Below are 20695 nucleotides of genomic sequence, written 5' to 3' on the forward strand. Positions count from 1 at the left end.
TCTGACACCTCCACACCTATACTGGATATCCTAGTCCCCCCCAATTACTGTATCATTAGACTTGACAGGGACAAAAAGATAGGCGGTGGAATTGCATGCATTCACAGAAGCAACCTCTCAGTCTCCAAAGTGACCGTCTCCTCTCTTACTTCCTGTGAATACCTCTGCCTTGATATCATCAGCGAAAGCAAACCGGTATGTTCACTACACATTATATACCACCCTCCTGGGGACAATCTCTCCTTCTCCCAACAACTCATGGACACAATTACAGCCAACTCAGGACGTCAGCACACCCAAATTTTCCTTGGTGACTTCAATCTCCACTGGAATGACAACAGTGACACAGTGGTAAACAGCCTCAAAAGCTTTCTCAACGCACTTGATCTCAACCAAATATGCAACAGCCCGACCCATAAGAGAGGCTCTACCCTTGACCTCATCATCTCCAAAGAGGGCGCTATTCAACTGGAGTCAATCCAACCTTGTGACTGGTCAGATCACCATATTGTCTCCTTCATCATCAAGGAAAAAACCAGACTTAATTCAGTTCAACCCCCTAAGCACAAAGTGTGGAAAAGAGACTTGAAGAAACTCAACCCAAACTCCCTACCACCTAACAGCTGCAATCGGCTACTTCCCCCTCCTGGCGTTACAGACGTTCAACTTCTGACTGACCACTATCTCAATACTATGTCCACAATAATCGATGAGGTGGCGCCCATGCAACTGAAAAGAGTCTCGTCCAAGAAGACTTCCAACCCATGGTATGACGGAAGCCTCAATGAGGATAGACGGGCGATGCGAATGGCAGAGCGCACCTGGAGGTCAGCCCCTTCTGCAGTACACCTAAAAAATCTAAAGAAACAGAGAAACGCCTATTTCAGGAAAATAAAACGCTCAAAAAGAGACTTCTTCAGCCTCCAGCTCGCCCAAGCTAAAAACCGTCCAAGAAAACTGTTTGAGTTAGTCAGAACTCAATCCAAAGAGCATCCCCAGACAATCAGCTCCATGGACGTTACTCCTTCCGGCGAAGACTTCTCTGCCTTCTTTACCCAAAAAACTGAGAGAATAAGAAGCGATCTCCTCAATGACGCTATCCTGTACTCCAACCCCGACACTCAGCAATACCTCAACCAAAGAACAATGCTACTTGGTCTTCCTTTGACACTTACTCCGTAGAAGAAATTGGCAGACTGCTCAGCGCCTTGAAACCTTCCAATCACCTCTCTGACCCCCTTCCTGCTAGCGCTGTAAAAGACTTCTCCCCTTGGCTTCTCCCACTCTGGTCTAAGATTATCAATAGCTCTCTTCAACAAGGATCCATCCCCAACGCCCTCAAAGTAGGCCAAGTCACACCGCTACTAAAAAAACCAACAGCAGACCCCACTGATCTAAACAACTACCGCCCTATTACAAACATTCCCACTCTCGCTAAACTGTTGGAAAAATGCGTTCAACTACAACTGACTAAACACATAGATAAGTTTGATCTCCTAAACGCTCATCAGTCAGGCTTCCGAGCAGGGCACAGCACCGAAACTGCCATGACTCACATAGTGGACGATGCCCTCCAAATCCTAGACCAAAACGATACCTGTCTCCTCATCCTTCTGGATCTCTCCTCAGCATTCGATACAGTTAAACATGAGAACTTACTCGAACTGTTAAACACAAGAATGGGCATATCAGGGACTGTGCTAAAGTGGTTCACCTCATTTCTACACAACCGGACACAAAGAATCAAAAGCAACAACCTGCTGTCATCTCCGGCTCCAGTATCGCTAGGCGTCCCTCAAGGATCCTCCCTCTCCCCAACACTGTTCAACCTAGTTATGGAACCTCTCACCACGCTGCTACAGGCTTCTAATGTGCACTTTCACATGTATGCCGACGACACCCAACTTTATCTTAAAATACAATCTCCCAAGGACATCATGCTGCTGAACACCACGATCAGTAACACCCAATCCTGGCTTGCAGAGAATCACCTCAAACTCAATGCACTGAAGACCGAGTTTCTCCTGATCTCACCTCCCGCTAAAATATCAACGGCTCAAACATGGCTTAAGCAATTAACGGCTCTAAATGTACAGCCCATCGTAGTAGACTCTGCAAAATCTTTAGGCATAACACTTGACACCAATCTCAACATGCAGCAGCACATCAGCAAGGCAACCAAAGGAGCGAACTTCCAAATCAATACCCTGAGAAAACTTAAACCATTCCTTCCTGCCAAAGACTTCCAAACTGCAGTACAATCTATAGTCATCCCGCACATAGAATACGGCTGCACCGCCCTCTGCGGGCTCCCCCTAACTACAACAGCACCCCTAAGAGCATCCCTTAACGCCGCAGCGAGACTCGTCACAGGCTCAAAAAAACACTCACATATCTCCCCGGACTTTAAATCACTGAACTGGCTACCTTTTGAGGCCAGAATCCAACTGAAAATCGCATGCATGACACACAAGGCTGTGCATCTGAATTCACCCGCCTACCTCACTCAAAAGTTGACAATTTCGGGTGGCTCCCGAACTACTAGGAGCACAAGCAATCTGTTGCTGAAACCCCGAAGATTTCGGAAGGAAAAAACGTATAAACGTTCCTTTTCAGGAATGGCGCCCAGGATCTGGAACTCACTCCCTCCTGAAACAAGGCTCATCACCTCCAACACTATCTTTAAGAAGAAAGTTAAAGCGATCCTCATGGCAAAATACACATGACCTATTTCTACGTATCACTCATGAATCTGCGCTGTAAGTCCTGCCCGTCCATGGCCTATTGTACCCTGTATTAACGAATTACGTATTGTATACGCTCACTCCTTGTATTTTGTTATAATGTTTTGATGCACCTGGTTGATTATGTTTACTGTTATATTGTTGACGCACCTGGCTGACTTTGCACACTTTACCCTCTCCACCTCAACGATCCTTACTTCCCTTCTACTCGCACCTGTGGGACTTTACATCCTGCACACACCCACCTCAACTAGGCCCACCTTTAAACTCTAGATACTCTAAAGACGCTTAAGCAAGTATATGCTCCTTGCTATTGCACTTTATGCTATTGACACAACTGTTTTGTCTATACTCAGTGTACCTACATTACCACACCTATGACCTACCTCATGTCCGTTGACCTACCTATGTAACTAGCACCTTGTACCTAACTACCTCATATATTACTTTGTATATTCGCTTCTTTACATTGTATTTTTACTTTGTATATTATACTTTGTATTTTTTACTTGTAAAGCGCTCTGATATCTGCAAAGATCTTGTTCGCGCTGTATAAAACTCTCAAAATAAATAAAATAAAAATAAAACATCTCTCATCAAGCTCTATATACATACTAGACATGGATGTCTTGCTCCGATGAATTAGAGAATGAAGATATAGATTCTGGAAAAGAGCCACGAATGTCAGGCCATTTAGTGATAGAGCGGAGAATAGATGTATGCATTGTGTGTCCTGAAGGATGCACTCTGACGTGGTTTATGCTCCTCTCACACAATTCATGCATATTTCTCACAATCCATGTTTCTCACAAAACACGTGCGTCGCTCTCACAATCCATGTTTAGTTATTTATTTTATATGTTTTATATAGCGCTGGCTAGACCCGAGGGTATCAGAGCGCTTTATATGGGTATTCATTGCAATAAAGCAAAATTTACAATGAAGTAGTATTCAAAAACCAATACAAACGGTATAAAGCAGCTTAAATATTACACAATCTAATTACACAAGTTGCAATGGGCTACAGCAAATCTTTTAGACAATCCAGGATTCTCTCTCACAATCCATTCTGGCGCAAATTCCATGCATTATTCTCCCAGTCTATGCATCTCCCTTCCAATCCAAGCATCTAACAATCCATGCTTGTCTCTCACAATCCATGCATTGATCTCACAATCCATGCTTTACTCTCACACTCCATGCTGATTATAAAATCCATGAATTGATCTCACAATCCATGTTTCTCTCTCACAATCCTTGCTGTTTACAAAATCCATGAATTGATCACACAATCCATGTTTCTCTCTCACAATCCTTGCTGCTTACAAAATCCATGCATTGATCTCACAATCCATGTTTCTCTCTCACAATCCTTGCTGTTTACAAAATCCATGAATTGATCACACAATCCATGTTTCTCTCTCACAATCCTTGCTGCTTACAAAATCCATGCATTGATCTCGCAATCCATGCCATACTCTCACAATCCATGCTGATTACAAAATCCATGCATTGATCGCACAATCCATGTTTCTCTCTCACAATCCTTGCTTCTCACAAACCATGCAACGATCTCACAATCCAAGCTTCACTCTCACAATCCTTGCTTCTTACAAAATCCATGCATTGATCTCACAATCCATGCTTCTCTCTCACAATCCTTGCTTCTTACACAAACTCCATGCATTGATCTCACAATCCATGCTTTCACACAATCCATGCATCTCACACAAACTGTGTTCATATCTCACAATCATCCACAGTTCCTATTCAAATCTATATCCCAGTTCTGGGTGCCCCGCGATCGACACATGCATACACTACTGAAGTCTGAGCCATATTTCGTCAAGTTTTTTAAGGGCTTTTCCTCTCCTAGCACACTAAGGACCAGTCAGTGTAAATCACAACACCTTCCATCAATAGAATTTGAACATCCCATACATGTTTAGTGTGTATGTACATACATGTATAGAAGTAATGTTTATACATGTTTTACAGGGTATGTTTCAAGAAGGTTTTACCTTCGCAGGAAATAACTGCAAAGGTATGCCTTCATGCTCCCAAGATCACTTTACAGATGCCTCAGTGGACACTCAGAATGGGCTGTGAGCGCATTATCTGCGGTATACCTGCCATAATGTGCACCATAAACACCCGTAGGAAGCTCGCTCTGAGCACCACCATCAATACCTCCAGGGCTTCATTGATGTCTGAATCTGGGAACTCCTCCAAGCGCTGGTGATGCACAGACAATCTGCCCTTCAGCATCTTCTTCAGCAGAGGATTTAAAAATTCCACAACTGCTGCCAAGTCGGAGGCTGCAAATTCTATATTGAGATTTTCCAGTTACGTTACGGTACCAGAAGCCTTTGCAGCATTCCAGTGCAGGTAAACATTGCTCTGACTTGCCCTTACTATTCCATCTCTGCAAGCCCCTCTTACACGACCCTGCAGCTCTAACGCTGATGCACCATGAGTTATCAGATGTCCACCTCCTATCGTAGAGACCAACGTATGGCAAAGCCCCGAGCAGGCGCATCGCCTGATGTTGGTCTGCAAGGACCTGATACAGCCCCACTTCTTATGAATCCAACCATGCAGCACTCTCTTAGGTTTCAGATCTGACTGTGTTTTAAGTTCTGTCCTGCAGCACTCCCCCTCCTGCAGTACAGTCTTAATGCCAGACTTGTAGCAAGATATTGTCCTGCGTGGGTTTGACTGAGAGTTCTGGTTTCTGTTTGGATTAAATGGGAAAATAAATATCAAGATGATGGATTGAACACATGGTATGTGGTCTCTTTCCCCAAAGAAAGAATGCTGTCAGCCTGCCAGGAGTGGTCTTCTTGAATCCCATTAGAGTTGGGATGAGCAGGGATCTGGGACTGGTGCAAATGTGTCTGTGAGTGGGACGGGACCAAGACAAAACGTGTACCACATTTTCGCCAAACAAACTATTAGTCATCAACATCGAAAATATGCACGGCCAAGATATAACCTGCGATAGGATTGCTTACAGGAATCAATTATCTGGTCACAATTTTTCAACACATAAAATCTTAATCAAATTATCATGATATCTTTACTCAAAAAGGTGCTTAGAACTTAATGCAGTGTCTCAGTGGTTGAAAAGTTACAAAAAATAGTGTTGCTTGAAATGTGGTCAAACTTACTCCGTTGCCAAGACATCTTTGTGCTTTACAGATCCAGCCAGAAGATCCACTTCACGCTGTTCGGATACTTCGGAACTGGCTGTGTCTCCGCACCACATGCTGTTGTTGGGATTTTATGAAAAGAAAGAAGAGAAATAAAGGTTGATGGGATATATATCGAACGGTCACCTGTCCATAGAATTTACCAATCATGGAAGTGTGCACAATACACTGTCCCCGCCACCCCCTCCCTGTTAACACCGTGACCCAGGACAAAGAAGCCCAAGGTGGGCAACCAATCAGCAGTCTGGAGACACTCAAGGGACACCACAAGAACATCTTGGGGTAAGAATCCACACGTCGGTCCAGACTGTCCCATATACAACCCATGGACCTGTGTTTACACTGGGTGAGGGGATGTTATCTATGTTAGAAATGTGGTAGTCTACATTTGAGATTTTAGGAAAATATTTGTACGGTTTAAATACATTTAATGACACCACACAAACTCTAGGGGCGACAGAGGCACGGTCTCCGAAACAGGGTTTAATTTCAGTTAATTCATTTTTTTAAATAAATTATATTTGCTAATCAGTTCCTTTCAAAAGGGGTACTGAAATATTTGCGAAAATAGAGGCATAATATCTACATGTCAGCAATCAACATTAACATGACAATTAAGCTCGGGTAAAAATGTGAAGCGTAAAATTAACTTAGCTAAGGTTTCAGAACTATATAGTACAGGCACTTCGAGCTAATACTTTAGCTGGGAAATTTCAAGAGTTTTTATGTTTTTGCTCAAAGGGAGTCAGACTGCTTCCCTACAACCTTAACTGAACCTCAACCCTCTCTTTCTTTCAGTAGAAAAACAATGAAACAGGCATACGTGCAAACGCCCACCACCGCCGCACCATCGCTGCTGCTGCCACCACAACCACTACCACCACTACTACTACCACCACCACCACCACCACCACAAACTGCACTGAAGCTGTAGCTCCACCCTAGAAGCAAGTAATCCAGAGAAAACCCTTCTTTACGTTTTGTAAATAACTTCTGCACCTTGATGAACATGAACAAAACGCTCCAAAAACATGTTACCTCCTTTTGAAAATAATTGCTACAAGTGTTTAAGAGTTATGAGGGATCTTAAAACAATTGGGTCTACCCCAGGCGTCTCCAACGAGTAGCTCGTGAGGTACCGGTAGCTCTCCTGTTACTTGTAAGTAGCTCTCCCGTGTGCAGCCAAAATAAATGTGAAGCTTTTGCTTGGTCGACTTAATATGTGTATACCAAAATTTAAAAGCCTGTATTTGAAATGAAAATGCATGTATTTTTAAAATTCATAGCTAAAAAAACAGTTTAATTTCCAAAATATATTAAAGCTGATATTCGAATGGTAAAAATCAAACTGTGGGGGAGATTATTACTACTATTGCTAACTTTGTCCTAGGGAAACTGCAGGTATGGCTGTTATGTATTATCCATGTAAAGGGAATCCACATTGACAAAGCATTTTTTACATCACTGCTGGGAACCATGCCTGATGCACAGAGGTGATCACTGCTGGTAATCTTGCATATGGTGGGAACTAATGGAATCTGGTCTGATGCAGTTACTAATACATCTCTCATAATATTAGTAGCTCTGGAGGATTTTCATTCAACATAAGTAGCACTCATTAGAGAAAAGGTTGGAGGCCAGTGGTCTGCACGAAATGCCAATGTTCATTTTTTGGCTAGTGTTGTGGAAAAGTTTCCAAACAAAAGGCACAACATTTTACACGCACATAGTCACATTCTTTTGTCTGCTTTTATAAATTTGGTGCAATTATGTTCAGTAGTTTGTTGTAAGATTCAGGGCCATATTCACAACAATATTTTAGCCATGGACGTACGTTTGCCGTCACAGGAAGTTTTTAATCGCTGAAAATACCTAATTTTCACCTGCAAGGAATTTACAAAGGGTTTTCTGTTGGACTTACATGCATTTGCTACTGAGGATTTCCCAGCCACGACTAAGGAGAGACCTGCAGTTGTAAATCCTACTCATTCTACACGCTTTAGCTTGTAATTCGGAATATCACCACAGACATGGACATCTTGGGCATTCCCAAACTCCATGATCTCGCATTTTCCCACCTTGGCTATGGTCAAAGACGTACTGAGCCAAGAGTATTAACGTCCCTTTGTAATAGGGCCTTGACTTCCCTCTGCGGGATGGGAAGGGGAACAGACTACCCCCAAATTAGCTGCGGGTATTAGGGAAGTACTTTCTTCGTGTGGAAAAGGTTTTCCCCACGGAGGAAAAATCTCTGCACACTTGCACAGGGGTCTGGTGTATAGATTTTTGCACATGGGTCATAGTACCCTGTGGGGCGTGTCACATGCTCTTTCCAGTAATACACCTGGAAACTTGCATATTTAGTAGTAGGTAATCCAGAATCCAGAGGAAAACCTGGTTCAGCCTTCCTGGTGCACTACTTGGAATGCCAATGAATAAAGAAATCATAAATAAAAATATGTGATACTGAACTGCAATTTCAGCTTTGCACAAGTGAACTGTGTGTTGATTAGTAAGGTTACTCTAAACAACGTGCTCTTCGGCTACATTCATTTTCATTGAGCTAGACAGACAGGGCAGGGGAGGGCAGACAAAAACACAGATCGGTAACGAGACAAACAGACAGATCAGACAGAGAGCGGGAGAGATAGATAGATCAGATAGATAGACAGACAGACAGATAGAAAGATAGATATAGCTAGATAGACAGTGAGACAGACAGATAGGCAGTGAGCTAGACAGGCAGGTAGATATACAGTGAGATAGATAGACAGCGAGCTAGTCAGACAGACAGAGATAGACAGACAGTGAGATAGACAGACAGACATATAGATAGATAGATAGATAGATAGATAGATAGATAGATAGATAGAAAGATAGATAGATAGATAAATATAGAGAGAGATAGGTAGATCGATAGATAGACAGTGCGCTAGATAGATAACTAGGCAGACAAATAGACAAACAAAGAGATAGACAGACAGTGAGATAGATAGATACAGACAGACAGATAAATAGATAGATAGATAGACAGACAGACAGACAGATAGATAGACAGATAGCCAGACAGACAGACAGACAGAAAGATAGATAGACAGATAGATAGATAGACAGACAGACGGACGGGTGGGAAGGTAGGTAGGCAGGCAGACAGACAGATAGATAGATAAATAGACAGATAGATAAGGCAGGACAGACAGGCAGGCAGAGAGATAGATCTTAAGAGCTTAGGGCCTCGCGCTGCTCGCCCCCCTCAGACAGGCAGATGCTCGGCTCTTAGCCGCGCTCTTCATCGGATCAGCTGCGGCTGCATTTAGATCAAAAGCTGAGCCTGGCGCGCGTCCAGACGCGGGGATGCGGGTGTGTATCAAGACACCACTGTCCCTGGGGAGTTAGAGGCAGTCCTGTGTGCTGGTGGTCGGAGGGACAAGCAGGTGACGGCATCACAAACGTGCAGGTGAAACACCTCACCTGGCCCGGCCTCCCATCATGCGCCGCCGCTGTGCCCCACCAACACTTCCCGATTTCCGGTTTTTACTGGGAGGAAGCGTGCGGATATTGTTCGGTTTTAACCCGCCCTGCCGACTCGAGCCCACACTCTCTACCTCTGAACACTCCTACTACCGAGAACTGAAGGAACATCCGTGTATGGCCACGTCCACCATTCATCTTTCAGACTGAAAGTGTTTCCCCTGCCAGCTTCTCTGTCATTTATCTGCTGGCTGCCCGCCTGCTGGGCACTCCATTAATCAGCAAATATTTAATGAGCAAGCAAAGGATTGATATCTTGGCCTGCCCACAAAGGGCTCCCGGGAGGCCCAGCCCATGCTACTTAGCAAATAAAAACCGAGCCCAAGAATTCAAAATAGACGAGCATTAACTGCCCAAGTGGGGAAATTACATTGTTGGAAAAAAGAATCACATCTGTCCCATTTTAATCTTCTTAACCATCTACCAGTGAATGCCAGTGTTTGCCCATCAATGTGTGTGTATGTGTGTGTGTATATATGTATATATATATTTTTTCAGAGTGCATTTGTACATTTTTTTATAAAGGAATGCAAAAAGTGACATTTCCCATCTTAACTACCACAGAAGTATTTGCTCTCTTCTAGAAGAAAAGGGGAACCACCCTTGCTGCTTGTTTTTGCGTGCGGCCCTTGAGAACTTTTAAAGAATTAATGTAACATAAAGGGTGTCTGGGACCTTGAAAGGGTTATAAAGTTAAGAGTACTGGTGATTTTCCCAAGGTCTATGAACCCTGGATTTGCAGACTATCTACAGCCTCAAATAAAAAAGATTCTTCCATATATTGGACTGGCTGTCGGAGATCTTTTACCTGTCATCCATTTCAAGTCCATGTACTGGAGTCCTCTGACTGAAGTGCTGTAAATCCTACAGATCTGTTGCAGTCGCCATTATTAAACGCTAAAAAAAAAGTGTAGAGGCACAAGATGGCGAGGGGTGCATCCCCTGATCCGCCGCGGCCCGTGCAGGTAAGAGCGATGGGGCCGGGTGGGAGGGAGTGGAGGGTGAGGGTTTGGGGGGTTTCAACGAACGATGATGAGGGAAACGTTATTATTTATTTAATTTTCTCTCATGGCCGTCCTAGGAAATCTCCTCCCCGGATCCATCACTCTTACCTGCAGGGGCCACTGCTCCCTTGATCCCATCGCTAAGGTGGGGGTTTAGAGAGCGAGTTGGCAAAAGAGACCCCTCTATCCGGTGTCAAGATATAAACAAATTCAATTTTGAAGCAATGTTCATAGACCTTGTGGCGGGGCTTGCGGCAAGAGTCGAGGAACCAATGTTCGTGAACCCCACCTCAGGGTTCTTGAACGCTGTGTTTCATGCACCCATGTTGGTCACCCTGGCGGGTTTGCAGACCTAGGACTGGGTTCACAAACCTAGTACCCAACAATAACCCACAAGTTGGTAAGGGTTTGGAAACCCACAATGGGGTCTGCAAAACCACCCACTTTGGCCACCCATGGCAGATTTGACGTTGGACCTGGGCACGGCAAATGGCAAGCAACAGTGTAGACATTGTTCTCCACAACACACATCAAATGGCAAACAGCAATAAAGCAACCACTTTTCATGATGGACATTCAACTCACAAATAGCAATGGAGTCATAACTGTTATACTGTCACTTTCCATGATGTGCACAGTAACCAACAAAAATCAGTACAGCTATTGTTGTCTGTGAAACACACAGCAACCTGCAGACAGTAGTGAAGCCATCACTTGCTGCCTTGCACAGACCAACCGGCAAATGCCAACAGAACCATCACATTCCAAGACACAGGCATAGCAACCAGCGAACAGAAGAGTCATTACTTCCAATGAGACACACACGGCAGACAGCAGCACAGTTGCAGCCATGCAAAGCAGCAGCACCCCCACCTGGTCGCCATCCAGGGGCAGCTCTTCCACTAGGGCGGAGGAGCGTCGCCCCACTGCTTTCTCGCAGTGCAAGCAGAAACATAAAATGGTAATAACTTTTAGTTATTACTATTTTATGTTTGGTTGCGGGCGGGCAGGGCGGCTCTGTGAGCAGGCAGGGCAGGGGAAGAGTGATGTGCCCACTCCGAGTGCGCAAAGACTGTTTGGTTGGCCCCCTGGGGCCGCCCAAACCAGTCATCTGCTCTCTGCCCTTCTTCATGCAGGCTGCAATGCAGCCTGGAAGGAGAAAATAGCCTCCCCATAAGTCCCTGGCTGGGTGGCGTCCTGACCAATCACAACCCTGCGCTGCATCGTGATTGGCTGAGGGGAGGGAGCCTGGCGGCCTGCTTCCGCTACCTGTTCCTGCCAGAGGCAGGAGCAGAGAAGAACGTGGGACCCGGCCGGCTGAAAGGTAAGATTAATATATCATTTTTATTATTGAATTAAACCCCCCCCCCCAAAGCACCAGCGAGACATGACAGCAGCAACAGCAACTGCCCTGATCCCACAAACTCAGACCACACCAATTTCACGTTTATGGAAGAATTGAGGCCGCAGATTACTAAGCAATTTTCCAATTTGCAAGCGCTCCTTCAACCAACATTTTCTTCTTTATTTCAGAAGCCTGTGCCCACCTTCCCATAGCCACAAGCACTGTGCCCTACATTCAGTGCTGGCAAGTCGGCCCAGGTGACTTATCACCATGGGTGCAACCATTCAATCACATTCTGGGAGCCACCAAATATTTTTTTTTCTGGGCAAGAGTCTGCTTCCAGCTCGCCAGGTGACCATTCACTTGCGGCATAACTGTTCATTTCATTCAAAGCAAGTGTCTGCATCCAGCCCATGAATGAATTGATACCCTGGGTGAAAGTCTCCACCCTTCATTGCAAGGTGACTACACCCACCAACTTCTTCCAGGCCACAGGCTCTGCCCTTGTTTGGTTCCTTCTGGTTCAACCCAAAAGGCCATTGCAGTAGCCTGGCAGTACCCCCTGGGCACGCCTGTCATCTGTTTGTGGCCTGTACCCCTCCAGCAACCTGCCAGGCCTTTGATATCAAAAAGACTTCCGTAAGTTTCCTATGCCTCTGCAACAGATTTTCCTTGGTGTACCCAATCTCTTTTCCTTGCCTTCTCAAAGGATGGGAGGGTGGGTTGCTCTCCTCTGCAGAATCAACAGGAGAAAGAGGGCCCCTTGCAAGGCACCTGCGGTTAAATACCCTCCACCCACAAGGCCAAATTCCTATAGGTACATTTACGACTGGTCTGAACCCAGTGTCCCACTCCAATGCCCAGTAACTTTCCTGCCTTTCTTTATTCTTCTCATTACCCCTGCCCAGTCCGGGTTCTGCTCACTGGGGATGGCCTCCACCAAGGCCCCTGGTCCAGCCATATCCCCCACCCATTCAGGAAGGGGGGTGAACCTTGGGGCAAAACCAGTGCAGTAATCACCTGCCACGATGAACATGGCGACTGGCAAATGCCAGTGCAGCCATTAGTTTGCACGATGCACACAGTGGCCGACAAACAGAAGGAGGGGGGCATAATTTTCCACTACACTCACTGCAACTGGCAAACACCTCCTCTCCAAGAGGCACACAGAATTGGAGACAACATTTTCCAGTCTGCACACAGCAACAGGCAGTAACCCCACCAAAGCACTTAACATCAGGCACACAACAACAAGAGTCAGAAGTGCAGAGAAGAGGATGAGTTCAGGTAGTCCCAGGATCTCATGAGCAGGTACAGTGAGCACGTGGGACAGCCACTCCTCCCCACAGAGCCTTTGTAAGTGTTCTCTGCAGCCTCCCCACCTCTCCCCCAGCAGCCAAATCCACCCTCCTTCCCTCTGGGAGTGAAGTAACAAGGTTAGCAGCCAGGATGGAGGTCAAACGCAAGGCACATGTGAGAGGGCCTGTCAGCAGCCAGCCATGGGAGTTCCCCTCTGGCTCTCGATTATTGGTTACCGCACATTCACAACACTGTTCCTACAGGTCTGTTTCCAGACACACGCCTGCGTGCACCCACATACGTGCCTCGGCCTGGCCTCGCCTTGAAAGTACACAAGGTGCTGTGAGCCAGAGAAGGGGTGGAGGCTGACAAATCTCTGCAATCCTTTCGAAAGGAATACTGCACGGGCAGCCTTCCTGCCTGGCTCCAGCCAGAACCAAGAAACCAAAGGACGCAAAGGCGTGGTAAACACTCTAGGGGACACATTTATCAAACTTTCACACAGAGCAACGCAGTGAGATCCTTGCTGCACTGCATGAAGGGGCTGGAATGTGCCGCGTTTAACATCATATGGCGCATCATATGGTCTGTCCTTTCCTTGCACTGCTGCACTTTGCACTGCTGCAGACACCCTTGCATCATGGAGCCAGGGTGCCTGTGCTGTAAGCAGCTTTGCTTTTGTGCACAAAGGGACACCTTCCTGCACAAAAAAATCCTGAGAGGCATTTTCCTCTTTCCATGTGTGCTGCACAGTGCAGGATACTAGAAAGAGGAAACATATAGATATTTCTCCTCCTTACGCATTCCCAGGTGTACTAGTAATGGTAAATCTAGGAATGCACCAAAATCCATGGTCGGATGCCTGGGAACACCCATGCCCCATCCATGGTTCGATTCCCTGAGGTAGATTAACCCCTTGCCTGCGCCGAACGTTCCGCCCCAGTGCAGAACGTTCTATTAAGCGGGCGGGGCCGCGACATTCAACGGACGTGCGCAGCACTACCGAGGTAGTGCATGCGACGTCCGCTGAACGTTCGCAGCACTAAAGGGGTTAACGCAAGGCAGCAATTTGTGCTGCCTTGTGTTACCCCAGATTTAGCAAGTCATGTATGGCGACGCAAGGTGGCCTTGCATGGCTTGATAAATCTTTAGAGGTGCATCACCCTTGCACTCCTTTGCGTGGTGCACGTTCGACGTAACACTACTCTAAATATGTGCCTTGGTGTCCGCTGGACGGTGTGCATCTGGAAAAAGACCAGACACTTGGGGTCAATTCACCAAGGTCTGTGCAAGTACATACAGTAGTGCCACCAGGATTATACTTCAGGTCCTCATAAATTAAAATTAACCTGGATAAAGCACAGATCTATGCCTATGCATGTTCTGCTTCTTATGTGCAGAGTTCTCCGCGGAGAATGCATAAAGGTTTGCACATGCAGTTCAGTATTTCAGTTGTAAAAGTTGGAGTGGCAAACGGAACACAGCAGCTACCTACTACAAAGCATTAGGATGACAGGGGAAACAAAGGGAGGGATATTGGGAAAAAAATCTACAAAAAGGGTATGTTGGTTACAATATACAAAAGTTACACCCACTTAGCTCTGATATCCGACAGCGTAACGTACACATAGAATAAAGTGAACGAGTGCATTCAATGGAACATATGTCAAAACAAAGAAATGACTTGGGACCTCCAATCCTGGCTGGAGAAAATGTTGCAGGACAGTTAGACAAGGTAACACAGGGATATTTGCGCTGTCCCCCAGCCTGCAGCGAAGGAGGGGAAAGAGGGAGAAAAGCTATTCAGCTGCCCGCCAAATTGGTGCAATACACACATAGTGCTACACACAGGCTCAACTCTACTCCAGTGAAGCCTTGGAGTAAGCCACACACCACACGCGAGCACTCAGAGGTCCTGCAAGGGAATCACTTAGAAATCAACAAAGAGGCAGGGAATAACAGCACCAGCACACAAAAAATGGGCAAATGACCGGCATCCATGGAAAGTAAATTGTAAAAATTTCAAAAAGAGTTAAAGGTAAACTCAAACAAATAAAATGATTGTAACTTTAGACATATAGCATTGGACACTGCAGACGCCAATATAGATCATACTCTAAAAATGCTACATAACATCAGCCATTACGAACGAACAAATAAATCACACTGTAAAATGTAAACAACAGATGCATGTACATTGTTGATGAATTATAAAACATATGAATAATCTTATAGCTAACATTACTTCACATACACTCAGATACATCAAAGCACATTGCATGTCACAAACAAACGCTTACGATGCACATAAGATACACAATGCAACGTGTTCTGTATTTATGGTTTTCCGCTTGTGGTGTAAGCGAGGTTGTTCTTGTTTTCCTCACATAATGCCTGTTTTCCCTACGCAATTCATTGTTGTACATAGCATAGGTGAAGATCTCTGCCAGCCTTATGTACTAAGAGCATAACGTTGCTTTTAGTAACTTTACGGTCCTAATTCGAGTCGTACGAGTCCCTGTCTCTCATCTAAGGGCAGCAGGGACACAAGCTGCCACTATTGGACATAAATATCTGCCCTGAGTTGCTATCAGAAATGTACACCCAGTTAAAGATGTGACCCTGTGGACGAATAATTTATGGCCAGCGATTCACCTTTGCCTATTGTGTGCCTAGATTCGTAAATTGAATTTTAGTAAATGACCACAAGAATCAAACTGTGCTTGTTTTTAGAGTCCTGTGAACTGTGCATTGACATAAATAATATGTGATGCCATTACATAATTTAAAATGTTAGTTTATTTCCCTCTGGAGGATGAAAGATGAGTCATCCCAATAAAATTCGAATTTATGTCCTGCAGGTGTGCAGGTTTACACAGGTCTCTGCAGTAGGAACATTAATTCAGTGACCTACCTTGAGCCCTTCCAATTCACATCAAATGCAGCATACGCTGGAAGAGGAGATCATCAATCAATCATGGGTTGGTAAAGCGCAGCTACTCACCCGCGAAGGTCTCAAGGCGCTGGGAGGATGGGGGCGGCTCAGTTCGTGACTTGATTATGTTATTATTTTATTCGATTTTTTTGTTAAATCGATTCCAACCACCCTATCGTGGCCTTACAACACTTTGGTACATATGGACATAAAAGAGGGAAAATGGTAGCACATTTGCAGGAGACTGGTACTCCGGAAACCACCCACCAGTTCGGTAAAGATGGGGATTACAGGTAGACACTCACAGCAGAATAGGTCCCTAAATGATGACTAGGCACTGAAGATCAGTGAGAGTTCTGAGAAGCCCTGAGAAGGAGGCGTGGCCGGTTATGGGCGACTAACCAGTTAGACGTAGAGAAGAGGTTGGATTATTTAAATAAAGAGGTAAAGAGGTTCTGTCTGTACGTATCTTCTGAATTTATGGCAGTCTTATTCCACTATTATCTTTGAATTCCTTAGGGAAGAACCCTGCACATGGAACGCTCATCCAGCAAAAGTCTGATCGGTCAGGTAGGTAAGCGAAACATGTTGGCAGACCTGGGTTTCCCGGCCAGTTGATGAGGGACAAATAGATTTGCAAGGTATTAGAATGAGCAACCATGGGTCGCTTTTTATACAAGACAGAGTTTTCAAGGACTATCTTCCTTCTACATGCAGCCAGTCGAGGAATCTGTGAATAGATAGACTTGATGGTAGATGCTGTGAGGTGTAACAGGGCTATAGGAAAATTAAGCATATCTGATATGTGAATAATTGTACCCAATCTCCGCAGGGCTTCCAGAGAAGCATCAACCTGTCAGAAGATCTCCAATTTCTCCAGCTTATTAGACCACCTCAGTATGCTGCAAATTGTTTTCAGGGAGTGTTCAGTTACAATCCTCAGCGTCCTGGTGTTATTGAATTAGAGGAGAGGAGTTGGCCTAACGAATAGGGCGTTCGACCCGGACCTGGGGGAACTGGGTTCGAGTCTCTGCAATGATGCTGAACATCCTGTGATTCTGAGCAAATCATGTACTCTCCCAATGCCTAACAAAATAATGAATGTGTCCTCATGTAATGCAACTGGTGCTATGTAAAGCGCTCTGATACCCGATTCGGTTGCAGGTCAAGTTCGCGCTATATAAAACTCTGCAAAAAAAAGTATGACTACTCCATACAGGAGCCTGCATCATTCCTGCCAGATAGAGCTTAAACACAAGGATACATCAGTGACAACTAGAGGGAGGTCCTATATATAATCCTGCACAAGGATTATTTCCTTACTTTTCAACCAGAGGCCTTATTGCAGTGTCGGTTCGAAAGAGAATTAAATAGGGAGGCCAGTTTCAGGTTGTGACACAATTTTTGTTGAAAACAATGTCTATAAATTGTTGCCACTCTCATTTAACATTTTTCGAATCCTGTTCATTTTAAGGTCAGTGCCAGAAAAAGTTCTTATCCTACAGATATTAAATAGTGAGCCTCAGAAGAGCTTTTGATTTCATGTGACTTGGCATGGAAGGTGTCACTTTCAGAAACTGAGGCATCTCAGACTTTAGGGTCTATCGAATCCCTTCTCCAGCAAGCAATTTTTCAGCAATGTGAGAGGTTTTGGAATCGTAGAAACACATACTGGTCTGAGGAGAAGCCCCAGATTCGCTATCTGAAACCATACACAGATGTGGACCATGTCCCTATGCAGAGTTTATTGCCACACAGTACCATATGCTGCATGAGGCTTGTAGTACAATGGGTTGGGGAGGGCCTGCACGAATCCTTCTCTGGTGGAAGAAGTAATAATGTGGCATTGGGTTGGCACCCGTACTTATGTGTTTGGGATGCTTTGTGGAGTTGCATCCCTAATACCTGTCAATTGTGTACGGTTTGTGAAAATGGAGCATTTGGCATAGAGCCGGGTTTGAGTGTATTCAGTGGGGAGCTGTAGTCCCTCCCATGGATTAACATGGGGTGCTCCCTACACAACTAAGTAACAAATAGACGTGTTTTCCTTGGCTGGGTCTCCTTCGCATAGGCAGCTTTGCTTGGGAGAAAGGTGGGAAGGGAGTTACCCATGATGCAAGGTGGTGTTTAGCCAATCCACACCCACACGTGTAGCCCAGTCTGTAGGTTGATACCACCCAAGTTCTAACACTATGGTTAAATTTCCCATTGCTGGAAGAGGAGCGAAAGCAGAGCGGATGAGCTGCTCTGGCTGTGTGTATCTGGTCCATCCTCCTGTCACAACAAACAGTGGTTTAACGCGCTTTTAAAGGCTGGGGTCAAATTTCCCATCGCCTCTTGCTTCTAGGGAATCAAATCTTCCTTCAGCTTCTGCACACAATGGGAAGGATTTGGCAGGGTGGCTAATTTGCTGCCTGAAGGAAGTGATGAACTTAATGCTCGCTTAAGAAACGTATACAGCCTAGAGGTGGTGTCAGATCCACTTACCGAAAGTGTCTGTGATTTCAGCCGTAACCTCGCCGCCGTCCCTTACCCTGGTCTGCAGCTAGTTGGTTATGGGTCCACACGACCGCTATTAGCCGCAATGGGACGTTGTCGCACACTCAGAAAACAGATGGATTCACCACCCTTTCCTTTCAGGAAAATACACAGCTAGACTACAAACTATTCAAAAAAAGAATATAAAAGATAAAAACAGAATACACAATGACTAATCCAATAGGACTGGCTTTTAATTATGCCAGTGCGTGTAAACACAGGCATTCGCAAATTATATTAACATGTGTTTTAAGCACAAATGCTGTTTACCACATTAGAGCCTGCCCTACTTACTGCCTTTGCCAATGCTTGGAATACAGAATGCGAATAGGAGATAATGAACTGAACGTGACAAATAGTGTGACGAGTGAGTGCCCTTCAGAGATGTAAAATAGTCCCTTATGCAATTCAATGAAACACTTCTTGGAAGGCAGAAAGTTACACCAAGTAACCAACCGCATGAAGTAAGCGAGTAATACTGCTCTAAGTGGATCGAAAGCCCACTCAATATAAATGTTAAATAACTGGTTACAATATGTATTGCAGGCAGTTCAGCTGTTAAGCCAGACATAACAATACGTTGTGTCTGTTATGGTTCTCTTGCCTATGCCTGGGGTGAGCTATACTCCTCTGATAGGTTCTAGTGAAACCAAAATATGTGCAGGTGGTGCAGCAATTTCATTCCTGGTGGTGGGGAGGATATACTACATATCCAAATGTTATATTACCATGCCAAGACTGGTCATTTCTTGCTGCTGTGCACTGGCAATTATATAAATGTATGTCATGCTTGTTTCTAATTATACACTAAAGTAATAACTGGTTAGATCTTTTCTGGCACAGCCTGGACAATATCCCACTAACCCAATGTACAACGGTTTGTTACAAAATAGGTAAAAGAGTGCTTGTGGGTGCCTGGGTTTCACCGAGAATAAATCCACCTTAATCTAGCGAGCCAGCCCTAGGCTCACTTTTCTTATTCGCAAACTGACGTAGTACTCCACCATGTGCTACTGGACTCAGTATGTAAATACAAACCTAAATAAATTCCTCAGGTATTGGTACAGCTCGATATGGCCTATCATGCCTCAATCTTTGCTCCGCCATTTTTCACCGTATCCAAAAAGCCTGTATCAGACACCATTCCGGAGTCAGGTTTGTACTATCATCCGCACAAAGGTGACTTTAAGAGCTATGTCTCCTTTACATTAGCGACGGATGATGCTGTCTCTCGGATGGCATTGAGGATGTGCATGGACCAAGACCAGGTGAATGTCGCTCTTTACAAGACTGAGGTAGCGATTCTTCACCTGGAGCAATCAATGCTGTGGTAGTGGAGGCTGTTGAATTCCCATTAATTTCTATGGTTCCTTTTGGCAATGTCTTGAAGGTAGTCATTAGGCAAGACCTGTTCAGCATCAGCATCAAACTGGTGCGTTCACTGGTGTGCGGCCCTAGAGTCATGCATTGTTGTCAATGTATCTGGAATCCTGCAATACCCTATACAGGACTTTGGCTAGTGTGGAATCCAGAAGTTAGAGTGTTGCCCTTTTTGTGCCTATTGTAACCAGAATTGGCTTCTGCATGTCTTCATGCTGTGCTCTTTATCTCAGGACAGATTGCAAGATGCTGCCCAACAACAGCATCAGCTCATGGAAATCTTTCTAAGGGACTGACAAGGGTGGACTCTGCTCGCACTGGCCGCATCCAAAGACTACTGGTTCAAGCCGGCAGGATGGCCTCTTAGGAGCAGGCGTGTCCTCAAGCCTCAGATGCTGATGTCTATCACATGGGATCACCTCGCCTCCACCCACAGCAGATAACACCAGGTAACACAGCAGAGATAAATCCTCACCTGTAGTAACCCAACTTATCTTCACGCAAAGGTTACTTTTAACCTCGTTCCATCTGCAAATCCGAGACCGAACAGCCACATGTCTCTTCCGAAGCCACATCAATAGGAGTAGCTCTTTAGAGCGCCAACGATACACGTCAGTCGCAGATGAACTGTACTACCCCGCTCTTTCTTGTTGATTTTTTTTTGCCATTGATTTATCCAGACAACAGAAAATGAAGTGATGCACAGA

General features: G+C 45.1%; 1 protein-coding gene across 6 annotated transcripts in view; it reads right to left on the reverse strand.

Annotated features, from left to right (window-relative positions):
• The window catches only part of RXRA (retinoid X receptor alpha), a 468131-nt gene that overhangs the window by 246115 nt on the left and 201321 nt on the right, over window positions 1-20695 (reverse strand). For all 6 annotated transcript variants that reach the window (XM_078641941.1, XM_078641942.1, XM_078641943.1 and 3 more), the window contains one exon: window positions 5915-6013. In XM_078641941.1, the coding sequence (XP_078498067.1) occupies window positions 5915-5930 (16 nt within the window). In that variant the 5' untranslated portion in view covers window positions 5931-6013. The remainder of the gene's footprint in view (window positions 1-5914; window positions 6014-20695) is intronic.

Source organism: Lissotriton helveticus, chromosome 5_1, assembly GCF_964261635.1.
Source record: "Lissotriton helveticus chromosome 5_1, aLisHel1.1, whole genome shotgun sequence".
Taxonomy (NCBI): domain Eukaryota; kingdom Metazoa; phylum Chordata; class Amphibia; order Caudata; family Salamandridae; genus Lissotriton; species Lissotriton helveticus.